The following is a 21796-nucleotide window of genomic DNA, read 5'->3' as shown; positions in this document are numbered from 1 at the left end:
TTAGTTGCTCTTTGAATGTCTGATAGAATTCACTTGTGAATCCATCAGGCCCTGGCGATTTTTTCTTAGGGAGTTCTTTGATGGCTTGTTCAATTTCTATTTCTGATATGGGATTATTTAGGTATTCTATTTCTTCTGCTGTTAATCTAGGCAGTTTATATTTTTGTAAATATTCGTCCATATCTCCTAAATTGTTATATTTGTTGCCATATAATTGGGTGAAATAGTTTTTAATGATTGCCTTAATTTCTCCTTCATTAGAGGTGAGGTCTCCCTTTTCATCTTTGATACTATCAATTTGGTTTTCTTCTTTCCTTTTTTTTTATTAGATTGACCAGTGCTTTGTCTATTTTATCTGTTTTTTCAAAGTACCAGCTTCTAGTCTTAGTTATTAATTCAATAGTTCTTTTACTTTTGATTTTATTAATTTCTCCCTTGGTTTTTAGTATTTCTAATTTAGTTTTCATCTGGGGATTTTTAATTTGCTCACTTTCTAATTTTTTGACTTGCATGCCCAATTCATTGATCTCTGCCCTCCTTAATTGGTTAATATATGCACTCAAGGATATGAATTTCCCCCTGAGTACTGCCTTGGCCACATCCCCCAGAGTTTGGTAGGATGTCTCATCATTGTCATTCTCTTCAATGAAATTGTTGATTGTTTCTATGATTCCTTCTTTGACAAATTGGTTTTGGAGAATCATATTATTTAATTTCCAATTAGTTTTTGATTTTCCTGTCCAGGTGCCCTTACTAATTATTATTTTTATTGCATTATGATCTGAGAAGGTTACATTTATTATATCTGCTCTTTTGCATTTGTTTGCAATGATTCTGTGCCCTATAACATGGTCAATCTTTGTGAATGTGCAGCTGAAAAGAAGGTGTATTCCTTTTTTGTCCCTCCCCCTTCTTCTCCCCTCCCTTTTTTTGACCTCCCCACTCCCCTGCTCCCCTTGGTTTATCCCTTCTGACTTTCTCAGAACGGTTAGATAAGAGTTTTATGTCCCAATGGATAGTATAGCTACTCTTCCCTCTCCGGGTTGATTACACTGAGAGTAAGGTTTGATTATTACCTCTTAATGCTCTTTTCCTCTCCTTCTTATAATAGTATTTGTCCCCTCTCCTTCCCATGCCCTCTTTGTGTGTAATAGAATATCCTATTTTTCTTATTCAATCAAGTTTCTCTTGTTGTCCCCTGCTATTCACCCCCTCTTTCCCATCCCCCATGTCATCTTAGATTATTTAGTGTTCCACCCTCACCCTGTGAATTATTCTTCTGATTACTATAATAGTGAATACTATAATAGTAAATAGAGTTCACTACAGAGAATTATACATAACATTTCTCTACATAGGAATACAGATAATTAGATCTCACTGAGACCCTTAAAAAGGCAAATTTAAAAATTATAAGTTTTCTTTCTTTCCCCTCTGTATCTTATTTACCTTTTTATGTTTCTCTCGATTTTTGTGGTTGGATATCAAACTTTCCATTTAGCCCTGGTCTTTTCTGTGCAAATACCTGGAATTCTTCAATTTTGTTGAATGCCCATACTTTCCCCTGGAACTATATAGTCAATTTTGATGGGTAGTTGATCCGTGGTTGAAGGCCCAGCTCTCTTGCCTTTCTGAATATCGTATTCCAAGCCTTGCGATCTTTTAGCGTGGAGGCTGCCAGATCCTGTGTGATCCTGATTGGTGCTCCTTGATATTTGAATTGTCTCTTTCTGGCTTCTTGTAAGATTTTTTCTTTTGCTTGGAAACTCTTGAATTTGGCAATTATATTTCTGGGCGTTTTCTTATCTGGATCGAATGTTGCGGGTGTTCTATGGATCCTTTCAATGTCTATATTGCCCTCTTGTTGTAGGACTTCAGGGCAATTTTGCTGAATAATTTCTCTTAGTATGGAGTCCAGGTTTCTATTAATTTCTGGTTTTTCTGGAAGACCAATTATTCTCAAATTGTCTCTTTCAGGCCATTTTTCTTGGTCTGTCACTCTCTCATTGAGATATTTCATGTTTCCTTCTATTTTTTCAGTCTTTTGACTTTGTTTTATTTGTTCTTGTTGTCTTGAGAGATCATTAGCTTCTAATTGCTCAGTTCTAACCTTTAGGGATTGGTTTTCGGCTATAATCTTTTGGTTTTCGGCTATGATCTTTTGGTTTTCGGCTATAATCTTCTGGTTTTCGGCTATAATCTTCTGGTATTCCTTTTCAATCTGGTCATTTCTGGTGTTCAATTTGCTTATCAGTTCATTTGGTTTCTGAGCCTCACTTTCCAATTGCAAGATTCTACCTTTTAAACAGTTATTTTCTTGCCAGATCTCTTCCATTTTCCTCAAAATCTCAGTTTTGAACTCTTCCATAGCTTGTGAGGAGTTTTTCTTATTTCAGGAGGGTCCGGATGTTTGTTTGTTCTCCTCCTCTGTTTGCCCGGTTGTCTGGATTTTCTCTGTGTAAAAGTTGTCGAGTGTTAAAGGCTTCTTTTTCTTGTTGTTATTCTTTCTCTTCTGAGTTTCCTGAGTCTGGGTAGCTATCATTAGCCCAGCAGCTTCTCAGGTTTATCCTCGCGCTCAGTGTCTGTCCGCGGTCTATTGGTTCCTGAGGTCTGAGTTCTGGTTTTTTCCAAGGTCAAGCTCCCTGGTGGACCCCCTTACTTGATCCTCTGCTGGAGGTTTCTTTACAAGTCTCAGGGCGCTGCTTCCACAGTCGTATACCCGTCTGCACTGGTTCCCCACTCAGGGTTTCAGAGCTTTAGCTAGTGGCTGTGTCTGCCTCCACCCACGCCTCCGCCCGCGCCCGCGCTCTGAGCCCGTATTCTGCGCCCTGCGTCCGTTCTCTGCGGCCTGCTCCCGCACTCAGATTTTGTGTGCGTTCTTTAGCTTTTTGGGGTCCTAGATCTTGTTGCTCTCAGGAACAGGCCCCAGAGCTGCCAATGACTCTATGGGTGCCCCAAATTTGCTCTATTTCTTTTTAGCTGGCTTCTGCGCTATAGGTGTTGTGTGTGGAGGGGGTGGGGTTGGGGTGGTTGCTCAGCCCGCGATTTAGTGAGAGCTGTTTCACCCCTTTATAGCATGGAAATGTCCCGATTCCACGTACCTTCCACGCTGTGCCCTGTTGTGGGGTTCCTCCGTTCGTCTGGACTTGTTTTTATGTCCCCTTGAGGAATTTTGTGTGTTTTGGTCAGGAGAGGTTAAGAGCTGCTTCTTACTCTGCCGCCATCTTAACCCGGAACACCTCTCATCTAATTTTTTTAATGGTCTTTAATATTAAGGATATGTGTCTACTTAGAATGTCTTCTGGATTATAATATAAGGTATTGATCTAACCCTAATTTCTACTAGTTTTTCCAATAATTGTTATCAAATAGGGAATTTGTTCCTAAGTAATAAATGCACAAAGTGAAGAACAGTCTGCAAGAGAAGCAAAAAGCAATAACATGAAAAGAAAGCACCTCTTTGCCCCTCAGGTATGTTGTCTTTGTCACTGTGATTTTTGCTCCTTCTGTTTGCACTTCCTGTAATGTATTCCCTTTTCTTCTTCATTTCTAACATTTCAAAAGCCAGCCATTTCCTATGTAGCACTTTATTGCATCATCCTGTTGGTAGATTTAGAACTGGAAGAGGCCTTAGAGACTACTGAGTCCAACCTCCTCTTTTTAAGATGAAGATAACAAGACTGAGAGAAATTGTGTTTTGAGTAGTCATCAGCTAGTTAGTGTTTGAGGCAGAATTTGAACATGAACTTCTTAACTGGACTTTTTCATCCACTATATAGTTCAATTGGATGTATTGACTTCTCCCTTCTAGTCTTATAACATTTTTATTCATATGATAATGGATTATAGTTATTTATATTTGTATCTTCTTGTTCAGTAAAAAAAATCCACAAACATTTATTAAGTACTTAGCATGTGCCAGGCAGTGAGATAAGTCCTGAGGGGTCCATAAAAGGCAATAATAGATAGTCCTGGCTATCAAGAATTGCACACTAAGGACTATTCAGTCCGTGAAGGGAAATCTTGTCCTGGCACAGTCTTCTCTATAGAGTGGGTGTTTAATAATTGGATGTGGAATGAAATTAAGGTCATGTTAAATGCAACAAGAAACATCTCCTTTTCTCTTGAACTTTCTTCAGAGGAGAGGTAGGGACTGACTTTAAAATGTGCTCTGGGTAGCTACTTGCCACTCATATTCTAACCTGTTTTGGGTAAGGAATAAGGAATTTTACTAGTAAGTCTTAATAAAAGCAATTTACTTTTTTGAATTTTGTTTTGAAATTAGATTTATTTTTAGTTTGCTGTCTGTTACTTTATTTTTTATTAATTATGATTTTGAATTATAGAAGTAATTTGGTCATTTCCTAATATAGGTGTTAATCTATTATTTAGCAGTAGAAATTCTTCCTTTTGTTTAAATCACTTATCTTTTAAAAACTTATTTTGAGATGCTGAAATAAGTAAATCTGGATTTTCTTGTTAGCAATTTGATATTTTGTAGTATGCTAGACCATATATGGAATTTTTATGTGACGCTAGAGTATAGAAGAAAATGAGGCAAAATAAAGGCTTATTTTTAAACTCAGAAAAGGTTTCAAATATTTCCAACACACATTTGATGATATGAGAACACAGGTGGCTTGGTAGACCTGGAGTCATGAAGACCTCAGTTCAAATTTGCTCTCAGACACTTCCTAGTTGTGTGATCATAGGCAAATCATTTAACGTTGTTTGCCTGTTTCCCCGTCTATAAAATGAACTGGGGAAGGAAATGGCAAGCCATTCCAGTATGTTTGCCAAGAAAGCCCCAAAGAGGTCAGGAAGGTTTGCACATGACTGAGCAATTGAACAACAACATAGAAGAGAACTCTGTATTTTAGGAGTAATTCCTTTGACTAAATAAATACAGATTAATAAAAAAAAAGTGGCAGATTGTTGAGCCTTTAGAAATGAAGACATTAAAATTTATTTTCTAAAATGTTATAAACACGATTCCTACCTAAGGGCCACTTGGATTATGATCCAGTTTACAAGTGGGAAACGTTGTGAGTTTCTGTTTTTTGCCTCCTTCCCCCATCCTCCACTGTCTTATGTGCTTTTTAGTGTGTTCCCATGTCATCAAGTGTATATTAGAAATATTTGAAACCTTTTTTGAGTTTAAAATTAATTTTATTTTTTTTCTGGAGAAAAAAGAAAGTTTATTATTCAAAAAATTGGTTAACTCTAGCAAGGAACTGGCTAAGCTAGGATGAATTCTCGGATTAAATTTAGTCATTGGTGGGGCCAGTGGTTGGCCTCCTTTCCATCTTCCCTTAAATCTCTTATCAGGTAATCTGTAACAATTTTGATGGAATTTGGAATTACAATTTTTCTTCTAGTGGTAACCTTTCTCACATCTGGGACACAAAGAGTTAGGGGCATTGGAACAAGAGCTTTTTACAGCCTTTGAGCCCTTAATCATTTCAGAATATGTTTTTCCTTTCAGGGCTGCTGCGATGGCTATACCCTGCATATATGTTGGAATAAAGTTCTCACAAGTTAAGCCTTTATTTTAAACTGAACTAACCTTAAAGGTGACTCCCATATTATGAAAACTAGTGATTATTTTACTTCTTCTAAGACAGCATTTTTAACCTTTTTTTGTGTTCCCCTTTGGCAGCCTGATGAAATCTATGGGCTCCTTTCTTAGAATAATATTTTAAAATCACAAAATAAATTCACAGGATTACAAATGAAATCAATTATATTGAAACACAGCTATCAAAATAAAGTTGAAAAAAACAATCAAGTTTATTGCCCCTGAGTTAAGAATTACTGATAGGAGAAAATATAAAATCCTCTGTTTAGCTTTTGAAAAGCCCTTCACCATCTGTTTCTGGCTTATCATTTTAGGTTTAGTGCACATTAGCCCCTTTCCTGAACATTCTTACTTATCCTACCTGGCCTTGTCTGTCTGTCTGTCTGTCTTTCCCTCTCCCTACCTTCTCTGGGCTTTTGCATTGGTTACCCCCTTATACCTGGAGTACACTTCATCCTTAATCTCTACCTCATAGAATCTCTGTTCTTTTAAGATGTAGCTCAGCCATCATCTTTTGCATGAAGTCTTTCTTGGTCTTGTTGCCGCCTCTCCCAAATTACCCCAAATATAACTATGTTTTATATATATATGTATATGCGTGTATATATATATATATTTATATTCACTTTGTGTTTATTATGCTGCCTATACTTATCTATTCACTTTTTTTCTCTCCCATTTAGGAGAAACCTTCCTATTTATTCTCATCTTATATTGTATCTTATTACCCTTTTCTCCTCCCCACCTCCAATCTGGACCAAAAATCACACAGATAACCTGATTGCTCTTTTTTCCCCTTCTTCTTTTCTACAGTGAAATTTACAAAACATCTTTATATTAGTGCTTTAGTTAAGTTTTGTCTCTCCTTTTGTCAGTGTTTTAGGCATTGCCTTTGATTCCTTTATTCTCTCTCTTGATTCTTATTTAACCTTTTTCAAGGTCTATTTCCACATTCAACAGAACCTGCTTGACTTGTTCTTTGTTTAAGAAAAAAAATTCACTGGAAAGTTACCTTATTGGCTTTGGACAAGAAATGACTTGAATTCTGAAAGTGCTATTTTTTTTTTTAACACAGAAGTAACTTCTTTTTATTTAATAAGCTTTAAGTTTGATTATGGAGATAACATAGAAATTCACAATAAGAAAGGTTTGCTCTAGCGTTTTGTTGGCCATTGGCTTTTTAAAAAACGTTACCTAAAATCTTAGAATCAATACTAGATATTGGTTCCAAGGCAGAAGAGCAGTAAGGGCTAGGTAATTGGGCTTGATTGTAATGACTTGCCCAGGATTACACAACTAGGAAGTGTCTGAGGTGGTATTTGAACCCAGGACATTTTGTCTCTAGGCCTGGTGCTAGCTGGTTGTCTTTGGCTATCAGCTTTTCTTCAGTGAATTTCTTCCCAGCTATTGAGTTTTCCTTTCGATATTATTATTATTATTATTATTATTATTATTATTATTATTATTATTATTATTTTAACTTAAGTTTTTCCAGGGTGTTTTTTATTTTGGTGACCTGACATTCTTTCACACTTTTCCTTTTTGGTATTGTTGTCTTCTTCTGAGTTCATATTTTGAACTTCCTGACACTAAAGTAACTTTATAAGGTCAGGCTGTGTTTTTTTTTTGTTCGTTTTTTTCCTTTTACTCATCTCATTACCCACCCCACCCCCAATACCTATTTGCTAAACTTCTTCTTTGTTGTAGAGGTAGTGGGTCATTAGCTCCAGACTTGCAGAATACTCTTCTCTGGTGCTTGGGGTAGGGCCTGCTGCCTTTGTTTCTCACAATATGTCTGTTAAGGAGGTGACCCTGCTGACTTGCTTTGGGGAGGTTTGCAGCTGTTTTGTCCAGTTATATTCAGCACCCCATGAAGCTGTTGTTTTGTAGCCTGTGTTGGTCCCCACTATGTTGTTTCCCTGCCTCTGCCTAGAGGCTCGGGCTGGGCAGGCTCCCTACCATGGGCTTTGCTGTCCTGGCCACTCCTCAGCTATGTGGGAGTACTCTACAAGATCCCCATCTCTGCCTCCTTGTGGCCTCCAGGCTCTGAGGGGTCATGAGAATTTGTGGTTTTTCCTGCCTTCTCTGCCTGTGTGGAGTGGCTCCTGATAGGTTTTTCAATTCTGTATCTTGGTTGACTCTGGTAGAGCCATGAGCTGCTTTGAGGTCCGCCAGTTCTCACAGATGCTCTACTGTCTGGGCTGCTCACTTTAATCCCATTGAGACATGTTCCTCCAGCTTTCCTTTGTTTTGAGGCAATTTGTGTGTGTGTGTGTGTTCTTGAAAGGAACAGGGAGCAGAGCATCCTTTACTCTGCCATCTTAGCTCCCAGTGTTCAACTCCTGGCCATTGAATTTTTTTTTAAACCCTTACCTTCCATCTTGTAGTCAATACTATGTATTGGCTCCGAGGCAGAAGAGTGGTAAGGGCTAGGCAATGGGGGGCAAGTGACTTGCCCAGGGTCACACAGCTGGGAAGTGTCTGAGGTGGATTTGAACCTAGGACCTCCCATTTCTAGGCCTGTCTCTCAATCCACTGAGCTACCTAGATGCCCCCTGGCCATTGGATTTTGAAAAAAAAAAAGATTCTGACCTCCTTGAAAAAAATCTTAGAATCAGAAGGGAGTGTTTGACTCATTCATTGTCCACAAGTCATGTCTGTAAGCATTTGTCAAGTGATTACTATGTGTCAGGTATTGTGCTAAGGATGGGGGGGATATCAAGAAAGATCACCTCTGCCCTCAAGAACTTTGCAGTCCAACATGCACCCACTTCACATTGGGCTGCTCTAATGAAGAAGAAGGTGTTTCTCAGATTGAGCTGAAATTTGCCCCCTCAATGGCGTCTACATCTTGGTCCTATTCTCCCCTTCTTGATTCATAAAGTATACCTCTAATGTTTGTTCCAGGTATTTAAAGACAATGATTGTGTTCCCCTTCTTTCATCTAAAGTGTTTTCTCTTCCAGCCTATATATATCCTTAGTTTCTTCAATTCTTCCTTTATAACCATAGTATTTATTAAGTCTTCTTCCCATCTATCGGGGCTCCTTTCCTCCAGATGTGTTGTAGTTTGTCAGTGTCCCTCCTGAGATGTGACATGGGACAAGATACTCTTTAGGGTATTGGTTCTCAAACTTTTTTGGTCTCAGGACTCTATTACACCCCTAAAAATTATTGAGAACCTCCTTTCCCCCTACACTCAAAAGCTTTTTTTTGGTATGAATTATATTGATAGTTACTATATTGGAAATGAAAACATTTGATATGATTGTGAAAATATTTTATCTTGAGGACCCTCTTTAAAGAGTTTGGGGACCTCCGTGGGTTCTTGGACCACATTATGAGAGCCACTGGTTTAGTGAAGTTGTTACCTCTCTTGTTCAGTTCCTTTCTTTTATAGTATATCATGGAAGACTACCTTGGATATTGGGATTGAATTTATCTTTACCTTTGGAGAATGAATTCAACAAGAATGAATCTCTTTCTTTCTTTCTTTTTTTTTTAATAGGGAATGCAGAGGGCCACCAATGTCACTTACCAAGCACATCATGTCAGCAGGAATAAACGAGGTCAAGTGGTGGGGACAAGAGGGGGCTTTCGTGGTTGTACGGTTTGGCTAACAGGTATAGTAAACCAAAGTGAATTAATATTTGTATTAAGTAGTGCAATCTAGAGAGTTGATTCTCCAAGTGTGGTCTGCAAAGTCTAAACTATTTAAACATATTAACATTTAAAGCATTTTTAGCATATAAACTATTTAACATACTAGGATGTTATTTACCAATTAAAATCCCCTTTCTTTTCCAACTACATATTTGTGAGGCCAATTTTCTTTATGTACTGTAATCAGAAAAGCTTATCTCACCGCAAAATCGGTGTATTGTACTCAGAAAAGCACGGTATTATTATCCCCTGTTGGATTAGGGACTCAATAATTGGACGAATACCCTCTATCGCCTCCCTAGTCAAGGGATACTGAGGCACATAAGGAACTGGTCCTTCCTTTGTCCTCACCCTGACTGGCATAGCTGATTTAGCAACCCAACATCTGTAGATGATTTTGACCACAAATCCTTAGGTATATCCTCAGGTATTGGATAGATAGTACCTAAATCATCCTCTGTACTGCTAGAATCTAAGAAAAGCAACGGAAAAGCCTTCAAAGACTCCTCTGGGAGATGCAAAGAAATATCACCAGATTCAGTACATTGGATAGTAGCCCTCAATTTACACAATAGATCTCTTCCCAACAAATTCATAGGACATTCTGGAACACACAAAAATGCATGTTCCACTGAAAGTGGTCCTAGGGTCACCATTTTTGGTTGCAATTTAGCTACTTTCTGAGTTACACCCGTCGCACCGACCACATCCATTGTTCCAACAGCTCTACAATCTGCAGGAAAGCTTTGCAAAATGGATTTACTCGCACCGGTATCGACAAGAAGGTTGTAAATCTGGTCTCCAATAGTTACAGACACATATGGTTCAGTACTATTGGGAGGTTGGAAAGTTTCCAACACCGGAGCTAAAACAGTAACATCAGAACAAAGCTCAGCCATTTCCTGTCCATCCAAGTTAACATCGTCAAGAATTACAGAATTTTCCCAGGATTTTAAACCATTGGTCCTTTTCACCTCTATTCTGGTATCATTGTTCTTATTTACAATCAAATTATCTTTAATCAAATCATAATTTCTGTTATTCTTCTTAATTCCACTCTTACTAGAACTTCTAACACCATTTGCAACACTATTTCTCTTTCTCACAATTATTTACAACATTAATCAAATTACTATCAACACCATATAAACCATCATCAATCTTAATCAAATTATTACCAACATTAATTAAATTACTTACTACCAGTAGGTAAATTACCATTAACATTGGCTAAAGTATTATTTACACCATTACTAGTAGTTAATTCAGACAATTTAACATTTACATCATTCAAATTATCATTAATTCTCATCAAATTATCATTTACATTGATTAAACTATCATTGATTCCATTTAAATTAACACTGATCAACTTATCACCATTATTATTAAATTCTTATTATCACCAATCAAATCAATATTAACACCAAGTTCACCATTTCCATTATTCACAATTACATTATCATCATCTTTAACACATACAATTTCATCAACATTTACTTTAGTTCCATTACCTTAATCAATCACTTCTGAACTTCAGGCGCACCTTCATAATGAAGCTGTCCCTCCATTCATGTTACCATTATTAACATTCCCCTGAACAACGTGACTAAACTTGGGGCGAGTTCCCATGCGAATACATTCCTGCATCGTTGTCAAATTAGGAGCTTGTGCACCTTGACAGCATGCATTCTGACATTGGAACACATTTTGTTGTCCATTTCCCTGATTATTGCAGTTATTTCCCCTGTAACCATAATTATTATTATACCGATTATTTCCATTGTTATTATTGTATCTCTGCCCATATGATCTCTTTCTGTATCTGCAGTCCCTTGCAAAATGTCCAAGACGTCCACAAACATAGCAAGATTGCTGCCTCTGGTTCCTATTGTTTGAATTGCTATTGGTCTTATAATTATTGTTATTATTCCTTTTTTCTGCTGCCCATAATGCTGCAACCGCCTTGATTTCATTTATTTCCTTCTCATTAGCTCGAGAATTTGTCTCCTGTAATTGCTTCCTAAGATTTTCAATGATTGTATCCTTGTCATCACTACTCCTGTCCTTTTCTTGGGGAAAAATGTATGTTGCTTTTTGTTTTAATTCGTCTAGACTTAACAATTCCCAATCAGGGTAATTGTCCATAAAAAATTTCTTTACCTGGGGAACTGAGTTTCTCACAAAAATCCTTTTAACATGATCTACGGTGGTATTTTCTAGAACATTCATGTTTAAATACATTTCTGCTGCCTCAATGATTCTGTCCAAAAAAGTTGCAGGGGTCTCTACTGCTGTCTGCCTGATCTTTTCGAATTTACTCTAAGAATTAGGACGCTTAGCATGCTTCTCTAGAACTTGAATAAGAGACTTATGCGCTTGTTTCAACATGCGGTAGGTAGGAACTGAATTCAGGTCCAGTTCCTCCCAAGCTACAGGCCATGGTGTCATTCCCTCCGTGTTTTGTGTCTCCTCTACAAACTTTGCTCTGTCATGATGTGATAAGATCTCCCCTAACACATACCAACAATCTTCAAAGTCTGGATCATGTTGTTTTACAAAAGCTTTGAAGATCTTCACAAATTTCCCAGAGTCATCGTGGAAATTTGGGATCTTACGTTTTAGACTTTCTACATCCTCAGACCTGAATCTAGTATGTTGTTTGACGTGGAATGTACCGTTGTCACGAATGACTGGGAGATCTCGAAGAGGAAAAAGATTAATGGGGGTTTCAGCCTTACTCTGAGCCTGCTGTTCTAGCTCAGCCTTTGTTGGAACACCTTTGCCAGAAATGCCCATGTTCATATATTCAGTCATGTTGCCAGTGTGGGAAGTACCAAGGGATTGACCAGAGAAAGAACCATTTTGCATACATATTTCTAAATTATCCAACTTAATTTGCAATAATCTTAACATTTTTTTGGTTTCAGAATCCCTGAAACACCAAGTCACAATGATTTTAATACAATACCCAATATGATATAATATCCACCTCAGTTTGTATACAAAATAACCAGTCAAAATCAGAACTGGCATGTGACATAATAGATCCAATATGTTAATTGTTAAAATTGGTTGTGCAAATTCGAAGTCCATTATCCCTCTAAAATACCTGGGTATAACTTTAAACCACAGGTAAGGAATAGCCCAGACACCTTTCCATAATATCACAAACACATAGTCTATCCAATCTTCAACCACCATTGTGCCCATCATTCCCCAAACAGACCAACTAATCACAAAATCTATTGTATTATTAGCCAGTATTCTGACTAATAACAATTAATAACACAATTAATTAAACACGGGTACAATTAAACATAGCAACAGAGAACAACCTCCCCCCCCCAAATGAAGAAAATCCCTTTCTCTGGGGCAGCACCAAGCTTGATAGTATTTTCCCCTACCCACAGAGATTTATGAATGACCTGGGGTGGGGGCTGAGAAGCTCTGAGCAGCTCACCACTGGTTGAGAACTCTCAGCTCTCACCCAATGGCTGAGCTTCCTCTTGGAATGTTCAAGCCCCTCTTACTTCCTTTATGAATATAGCTAGCCAACTGTTCACTTCCTGTCTGTCTCTCTATCCACCCATCTGGGTAGTGCCAAACTGTAGGAAAATATAAGTGAGGTAATGGGGTCACCAGGGATATTACAATAAACTAAGTGGTTTGTGGGAACACACTCTAGGATTTATGAGAGATTGGACCAGGGTGAAGAGACCAGAGTTTACTGGATTTCCACAGGAATGACAGTTGATCTTAACTGTCACCCAACTTCCACTAGACCAGAGTATAGTAACAGGCTAACAAGGTAAAAGGGACTTAACAGCTTTAATTATGTTAGACTAAAAGGTGGGAAAGGATTTCTATACTTAAAATCTAAAGGATAAAACCACAGGGCAATGGGAGGACTTATTCTACTTTTATCTAAGTGATCTAAACTAACAGGGCCCAAGTACCTGTAAATGGAGTCTCTGGGTTTCTGCCTCAAACCTGGAACCTGCCAGGCTTGAGTACAGCTAGGACTTAGTGGCTTTGGGATTCTCACTGCAATCCACTAAAGATCTCTGGATGCCAGGAGTCAGGATGATCTCAGGTACCAAGTAGAGAGGGTTCTGCTTGAAGCACTGTCCTCCAGTTTTCAAACTTCTCCTCCTCTCTTGGCTCTGTAGATTTGTCCTTTTCTTAGATGCCACAACACACAGGATCCCAGGGGAAATCAGGAAGTAGGATGTCCTTTCCTCTAAGGTCTCCCAGGCTGGCAACAGTTTTGCCCACCACTAATGGAGTCCACACTCAGGGCATAGACAGACTTCCTCCTCCTTCATTCCAACCTGGAATTCCCAGCTCCAGCTCCTTCCTGCTATGTACTTCCTAATCAATAGTTAATCAATACCTAATCAAATCTTCTTCACAACAGTTTTAATGCAAAAACATCTCTGAGAATACAACTGCCTTCTATGAGGTTGGGCATTAGAGATTTGCAAAAATATGTACATATCATTCTTTGCACTAATTTTTTATGATTATTTAAAAATTGTTAACATTAATTTTTTCAAGAAATATGTAAATATTTTAAAAATTATCAGTTTTAATTTCCAATATGGTAAATGTTGATAGATATAGCCCACATAAATAAAAACTCTTTGGATCCTCAATGATGTTTAAAAACCCATACTTTCTCTCTTAGAATTGATGCTAAATATCAGTTCTAAGGCAGTAGTAAAGACTGGGCAATGGGGGTTAAGTGACTTGCCCAGGGTCGAATAGGTAGGAAGTAACTAAGACCAGATTTGAACCTAGGACCCTCTGTCTCTAGGTCTGGCTCTCTGTTTACTGAGCCACATACCTGCTCTGTTTCTCAGTAATTTTTAAGAGTATAAAGGGCTCTTGAGTTAAAAAAGTTAGAGAACCACTGCTTTAGAGGACATGAAATTGTGTTAGAAACTCAAATTTGGAGTGTAGTTCTTGGTTTCTGCCTTTGAGTCTGTGAGACTTTATACAACTTGCATGAAAATTTAATACTTAAGAGTTTCATGTAAGTTAACTAGGTGGAAGACTTGGGTTTGAATTTGACCTTAGATATTTATTAGATAGGCGACTCTGGCCAAGTCACTTAAAATCTGTTTGCTTCAATTCCCTTAACTCTAAAATGGGAATAATAATAGTACCTACCTCTCAGGGTTGTTATGTGAAACAAATGAGCTAATAATTATAAAGCACTTAGCACAGTACCTGGCACATAGCAGGTGCTATGTTATTATTATTACTACTAGTACTGCCTAAAGATTGTGGCAAAGATAGTTATATCTTTCCTTTTCGTAGAGGAATACTGGGACAATAAAGGTAAAAGGTAGAGTTGGAAGGGCAAAGGAATAAGCATATTTACTCCAAAGTTTTGTTCTGAGGACATCTCTAAAATGAAGGCCCTGGGGTCCCTAGCTCCTGCCAGAATACTAGCAGTTAAGGGGCAGACTTTATTTCACCTCTCCCACAGAAAATAGACACAATGGGAAGGAATTGCAGGAATCGCAGAGAGAGAGAAACAGAAAATACTTGCTAGCTCATTCAGCTTCTTTCTGACAGAGGCATCCAGGTGCTTAGCGTGACTCCATGATAGAAAAAGAAGGACGTTAGAGGGGGGCACCTTAAACAACCCCAGCTTCTGGGAACTATTAGTGTGTGTCTGCCTCCTTCTCTCTCTGTTCTCTCCCAGACTGTGAATCAGGATTACCATGATTTAGGATGAATGATAAATAGGATGTGCAAAAGGGGATGAGGGTTATTGGTCCAGTACATTGTCTTATCACTTCTTCAGTGGAACCAAAGCCTTCCTGCTAACCATTTATGGACATGATGGCAGCTCTGGCCTTTGGTTCATCTTTGTCCTTTCTCCATCTTATAATTTAAAAGAATACGCACCTTTCTTTTTAAATGAAGAACCTTCAGAGTCCAGAGGGAGCATTTGAAACTTAACCAAATGCCACTTCGATGTGAAAATTCATTCCATTCTTCTGTAGACAGAATCTCAGTGACTTCCAGGTTATATCCATTATGAATACTAGGATTATTACAGATCCTTGTGGTCATCATTTCAGAATTGAATACACTTTCCTTTTTAGAGATAGCTACTGGACGCCTCTCCTTTGTTGGATTTTATTTTTATTGGTCTTGTATATAAACAATGGAAGGTAAATGATATAATTACTTCTTTTTCTTTAAAAAAAAAAACAAACCCAAAACAAAACCCTTACCTTATGTCTTAGAATCAATACTAAGTATTGATTCCAAGGCAGAAGAGCAGTAAAGACTAGGCAGTGGGGGTTAAGTGACTTGCCCAGGGTCACCCAGCTAGGAAGTGTTTGAGGTGAGATTTGAACACAGCAACTTAATGTCTCTGGGCCTGGTTCTCAATCCATCGAGCTACCCAGCTGCCCCATCATACTACTTTTTAGGCATCTTAATTGTATAACTGGTAAAATTCTGGACTTGGAGAAAAGAAGACTTTAGTTTAAATCTTGCCTCAGAAATTTATGATGCATGTGAGCTGGTAAGTACCTTAACCCCTGTCAGCCTCAGTTCATTCACCTGCAAAATGGGTATAGGAATAGCACATACTTCATGAGGTTATATTTAAAGTACTTTGCAAATATTAAAACAGACAAAATTTTGGTTATTATTATTTGGAGATATTTTAATCTTTTGTGCTTGTTAGTATTTCTCTCAAACCCTTAATACATATGAGGTCTAAACAAGGAACTCAACCTTTCTTGCATCTTTGACTCCTTTTGCTACAGCGTGGTAAAGCCTGTGTAGCCTAAAATATGTGAGAACCAAAGCAAAAAAAAACAAAAACAAAAAAAAAAACAAGTTCTGGATTCCAGGAGAAGAGCCCCTGGTCTAAATGCACTTGGCGATTTTTGACTCCTAGGTTTGTCCGGAGCAGGGAAGACCACAGTGAGCATGGCGTTGGAAGAGTACTTAGTCTGCCATGGTATTCCGTGCTACACTCTTGATGGGGACAACATACGTCAGGGTCTCAATAAAAATCTGGGCTTCACGCCAGAAGACAGGGAAGAAAATGTCCGGCGCATTGCGGAGGTTGCAAAACTCTTTGCAGATGCTGGCCTGGTGTGTATCACCAGTTTTATCTCACCTTATACCCAGGTAGGTGTCTTGCTTTTATGGTCAATTTTTAGTGATACTTTCTAATTATAAAGGAAGCACCCTTACCACTCCTGGGCCAAGGACGATCCCTAGCCCAGATGAAAAAGGAGGAGGGTTGGGCGTGGGGCTAGCAACCCCACCCTGTAAAAACCACATCTGCTAAAGAAACTGCAACCTAAAGTAGGAGCAGCTGGGCTAGCTCAGTGGATTGAGAGCCAGGCCTAGAGACGAAAAGGTCCTAGGTTCAAGTCCGGGCTCAGATACTTCCCAGCTGGGTGACCCTGAACAACTATGTGTCCCATTGCCTACTGGTTGTGGCCCTATGCTCCTTGAATGGAGTCCCAGGATAAAAAAAAAAAAATAAAAAATAAAGGAAGCAAAGGAAAAAAAAAAGGCACATGTAAAGGAAACAAAGAATTTGTTCTTTGATGCACCTTGAAAAGTAAAAATTAAAAGACTTACTGTAGCGATGGCTGGTTCAGTGTATGACCTTCTCCAGTCCAATTCAGTACATCTTTATGTTACAAAATCCCAAGTTTTAGAACTTTTAGGCATAATAGAGTTTGGGAACCAGATGTGCAAAGAATTCATTAAAGGAATTCTTTCAAAGATTATTTTTAGTGAAATTCAGCCTTATTGCATTGGGAAAATGATGAATTGGACTCCTTTAAATATTTTTATTGTCACTCCTCCTTCACAGAAACAATGGCAGTCTTTCAATTTGCCTAACACTACCCAAGGGGGAGGTGCAGTGGCCTTTAGAGTTGCCACTTACTCTAGTAAGTGACTTGTGAACTCTCATACTTAATGGTAAGTAGGGGTATTTTAAGTTCTTGGTTTGGTTAGCTGAAAATAGACAAGGGGAAAGTTAATCCTATCTTCACATTATGATTATTGATATAGTGTTGTCATTCTCTTAAGGCTCATGGATAGTATAGTGACTTTTAGTCTTTGGTTTATCTTTGTCTCTTTACTATCCTAGAAAAAATAATTTTAAGAATCCAACTTGTTTTTAAATACTGAGAATAAACTTGATATCAAATATACTTCATATTAAAATTTTTTTATTTCATTAAATATTTCCCAAGTACATGTAAAATTTTTTAACACTCGTTTTAAGTTTTAAATTCCTCCCCCACTTTGAGAAGGCAAACAATTTGATATCAATCATACATTTAGATTGGAAAGAACATTGCAGAATTTAGTCAGAGGAGGACACAAAATTATGGTGACTGGATCCAGTACATATTTGTTATTTAATATCAAATGGACCCTCATGGTAGCAAGGCAGTCTTTTTCCTCCTTTGATATTGATGTTCCTTCTTACTCCCTACAATGCCTGCTCTAATTCTCTTCTCTAGACTTCTAGAGCACCTCCTTCCCATCCTCTCAATTGAGGACCTCACCTATTTTATTGAGAAAATCGAGGACATTTTCTGTAAGTTTCTTTTTTCTTTTCATATTTCACAGTCCCTTGACTTAAAACTAGCATTTCTATAGCATCTGCTTCTGCCATGCACTGTGCTGGGTGCTTTACAATTATTATCTTCTTTGAACCTCACAGCATCCCTGGGAGGTAAGTGCTATTATTATCCTTATTTTATAGTTGAGGAAACTGAGGCAGACAGAAGTTGTGATATGCCTAGGGTCACAAAGTTAGGAAGTTGTCTGTGGTCAGATTTGATCTCAAATCTTCTTGACTCTAGGCCTGGTTCTCTTTTGGCTTTTGTGAGAAGTCTTCCTTAGCTTTTAATTCCAGTGCCTTCCCTCTATTAATTATTTCCCATTTATTCTGTGTGTAACTTGCTGAGATTCTAAGCTTGAGGACAGGTACTATCCTCTGCCTAGCTCAGTGCCTGAGCCCCACAGTAGGCTCTTAGTAAATGTTTATTGATTGATTGCTGCATCCAGCTCCAGTCTCTCTCTTGAGCTGCCTGTTGGACATTTCATAATATCTCCAACATGCGTCCAGAACAGAATTCTTTTTCTTTCTCTCCAAACTTACCCCATTTCCAGATTTCCCTGTTTTTGTCATATGCTCTGCCACCCCCTCCTTCAAGTTTGCAACCTCTACATTGTATCCTTGAACCTTTACTCTCACCTCCTTAATCATGTTGGTTCACTCAGTTGCCAAATCTTGTTTTTTTTTCCACATCCACCCCATATCTCATTACTCCCACTGCCACCGCCCTCATTACTACTTTGTTTTATTAAAAAAAAATGTTTTTCTGTTTATATGCTTCATTTTCTTTCTCTCCCTTCTTCCCTCCACCCTCCCAGAGCCAACAAGCAATTCCACTGGGTTGTACAAATGTTGTCACTTGATACCTATTTCCATAGTGTTAATTTTTGCTATAGAGTGATTTTTTTAAAAAGCCTAAACCTCAAATCACATACCCATATATACATGTGATAAGTGATGTCATATATTTTGCTTTTGCATTTCTACTCCCATAGTTCTTTCTCTCAATGTGGCTAGCATGCTTTTATATAAGTCCTTCAGGAGTGTCCTGACTGCATTGCTACTAGTAGCAAAGTCCATTACATTGGATTGTTTGACAGTGTTTTATTTTCTGTATGCCATGTTCTCCTGGTTCTGCTCATTTCACTCTGCATCCGTTCATTGAGGTTCTCCCAGTTCATATAGAAATCCTTCAGATCATTATTCCTTTTAGCACAATAGTATTCCGTCACCATCAGATACCAGTTTGTTTAGCTGTTCCCCAATCGACGGACACCTCCTTATTTCCCAATTTTTTGCCACTGCAGAGTATGGCTATGAATATTTTTGTACAAGTATTTTCCTTTATTATCTCTTTGGGGTACAAACCTAGTCATAACTACTCTAATAACCTCAAATTGGTCTTCCTGCCCTCCAGTTTCTCCCCATTGCAGTCTGCCCTCCACTCAGCCATCAGGGTGAAGGGCAGATCTGATAAAGCCAATGCTTCTACTTGATAAACTCTAGAATTAAGTAGAAGTCCTTCTGTTTGGCATCTTTTCCAGCTTATTGTACCTTTGTCTCCTCCACGAGCTCTGTGTGCTTTTCCCAGCCCACAGCACTCCTGTGCCTTTGTACTGGCTGTTCCCCTACTTGGAATGTGCCGGGTTGCCTTCTACAATGCAGGTTAAGCGGCACCTCATATATGGAACCTTTCTTTATCTCTTAGCTATCAATGCCGTCTCCTGAGGTGGCTTTGTCTCTGTTTTGGGTGGGTTTAGGATATGCCAGTATATTCCTGTGTCTCTTTCTCCTGTTCAGATGCCAGCTCTTTGAGCACAGGTGCTGTTTTCTGTACTGTCTTCCATCCACAGTGCATGGCACAGAGCATTTGCTTAATAATGCTGATGGTTAAGTGAGTCCCTTTAAAGATGATGGAATTCAACTTTTTAGAGGCAGCTGTGGCTCAGGGTTTAAGAGCTTTGGACCTCGAGTCAGAACAACCTTCAAGATTTCAAATCTGACCTCAGATATTTCCAAGCCACATGATCCAGGGCAAGTTACTTCATTCATTCATTCATTCATTCATTCATTTATTTATTTATTTTAAAACCTTTACCTTCCGTCTTGAAGTCAATACTGTGTATTGGGTCCAAGGCAGAAGAGTGGTAAGGGTAGGCAATGGGGGTCAAGTGACTTGTCCAGGGTCACACAGCTAGGAAGTGACTGAGGACCTCTTGTCTCTAGGCCTGGCTCTCAATCCATTGAGCTACCCAGCTGCCCCCCGGGCAAGTTACTTTAAAGCTCTGATTGTCTGACATAAGATTCATTGGAGAAAGAAATAGCAAACCACTCCTGTATCCTTGACAAGAAAACCCCATGGATAACTGGTCCACAGGGTCACAAAGAATTAGATAGGTTGAATAACAATTCAAGAAAAATTTTTAAAAAATTAAATTTGTGTCTTCCGGGTTAAGATGGCGGCAGAGTAAGAAGCAGCTCTTAACCTCTCCTGACCGAAACATACAAAACTCCTCAAAGGGACATAAAAACAAGTCCAGACGAACGGAGGAACCCCACAACAGGGCACAGCGTGGAAGGTACGTGGAATCGAGACATTTCCAAGCTAAAAAGGGCTCTCACTCACTCAATCGCGAGCTGAGCAACCGCCCCACCCCCACCCCCTCCACACTCACCTATAGCTCCGAACCCAGCTAAAAAGAAATAGAGCAAGTTTGGGGCACCCATCGAGTCATCAGCAGCTCCGGGACCTGTTCCTGACAGCAGCAAGACTTAGGACCCCATTAAGTCAAAAAAAGCACGCGAAATCTGAGCGCGCGCGCTGGAGCAGGACGCTGGGCGCAGAGTGCCAGCTGAGTAGAGGCGTGGGTGGAGGCAGAACTAAGCCTAAGTGGGGAACCAGTGCAGACGGGTATACGACTGTAGAAGCAGCGCCCTGAGACTTGTAAAGAAACCTCCAGCAGAGGAACAAGCAAGAGGGCCCACCAGGGGGCTTGACCTTGGGAAAAACCAGAATTCAGACCTCAGGAGCCAATAGATTGGGAACAGACACTGAGCCAGAGGATAAAGCTGAGAAGCTGCTGGGCTAATGATGGCTACTCAGCATCAGCATCAGGAGGTTCAGAAGAGAAAGAATAATAACAAAAAGAAGAAGTCTTTAACACTCGACAGCTTTTACACAGAGAAAATCCAGACAACCGAGCAAACAGAGGAGGAGAACAAACAAGCATCCGGACCCTCCTCAAATAAGGAAAACTCCTCACAAGCTATGGAAGAGTTCAAAACTGAGATTCTGAGGAAAATGGAAGAGATCTGCCAAGAAAATAACAGTTTAAAAGGTAGAATCTTGCAATTGGAAAGTGAGGCTCAGATATCAAATGAACTGATAAGCAAATTGAACACCAGAAATGACAAGATTGAAAAGGAATACCAAAAGATTATAGCCGAAAACCAAAAAATTATAGCCGATAACCAGTCCCTAAAGGCTAGAGTCGAGCAATTAGAAACCAATGATCTCTCAAGACAACAAGAACAAATAAAACAAAGTCAAAAGACTGAAAAAATAGAAGGAAATATGAAATATCTCAATGAGAGAGTGACAGACCAAGAAAACCGGTCTAGAAGAGACAATTTGAGAATAATTGGTCTTCCAGAAAACCCAGAAATTAATAGAAACCTGGACTCCGTACTAAAAGAAATTATTCAGCAAAATTGCCCTGAAGTCCTACAACAAGAGGGCAATATAGACATCGAAAGGATCCATAGAACACCCACCATATTCGACCCAGAGAAGAAATCGGTTAGAAATATTATTGCCAAATTCAAAAGCTTTCAAGCAAAAGAAAAAATCTTACAAGAAGCCAGAAAGAGACAATTCAAATATCAAGGAGCACCAATCAGGATCACACAGGATCTGGCAGCCTCCAC

General features: G+C 38.8%; 1 protein-coding gene across 1 annotated transcript in view; it reads left to right on the top strand.

The window, feature by feature from the left end:
* PAPSS1 (3'-phosphoadenosine 5'-phosphosulfate synthase 1) overlaps positions 1–21796 on the top strand; it is a 126336-nt gene that overhangs the window by 22401 nt on the left and 82139 nt on the right. Inside the window, exons 2-3 of the mRNA XM_044682203.1 lie at positions 9086–9200; positions 16172–16407. Of these exons, the coding sequence (XP_044538138.1) occupies positions 9086–9200; positions 16172–16407 (351 nt within the window). The remainder of the gene's footprint in view (positions 1–9085; positions 9201–16171; positions 16408–21796) is intronic.

The sequence above is a fragment of the Gracilinanus agilis genome, chromosome 6 (assembly GCF_016433145.1).
Source record: "Gracilinanus agilis isolate LMUSP501 chromosome 6, AgileGrace, whole genome shotgun sequence".
NCBI classification, from domain to species: Eukaryota; Metazoa; Chordata; class Mammalia; order Didelphimorphia; family Didelphidae; genus Gracilinanus; species Gracilinanus agilis.
The sequence above is the reverse complement of the archived record's forward strand: the minus strand, read 5'-3'. Positions and strand labels throughout refer to the sequence as shown.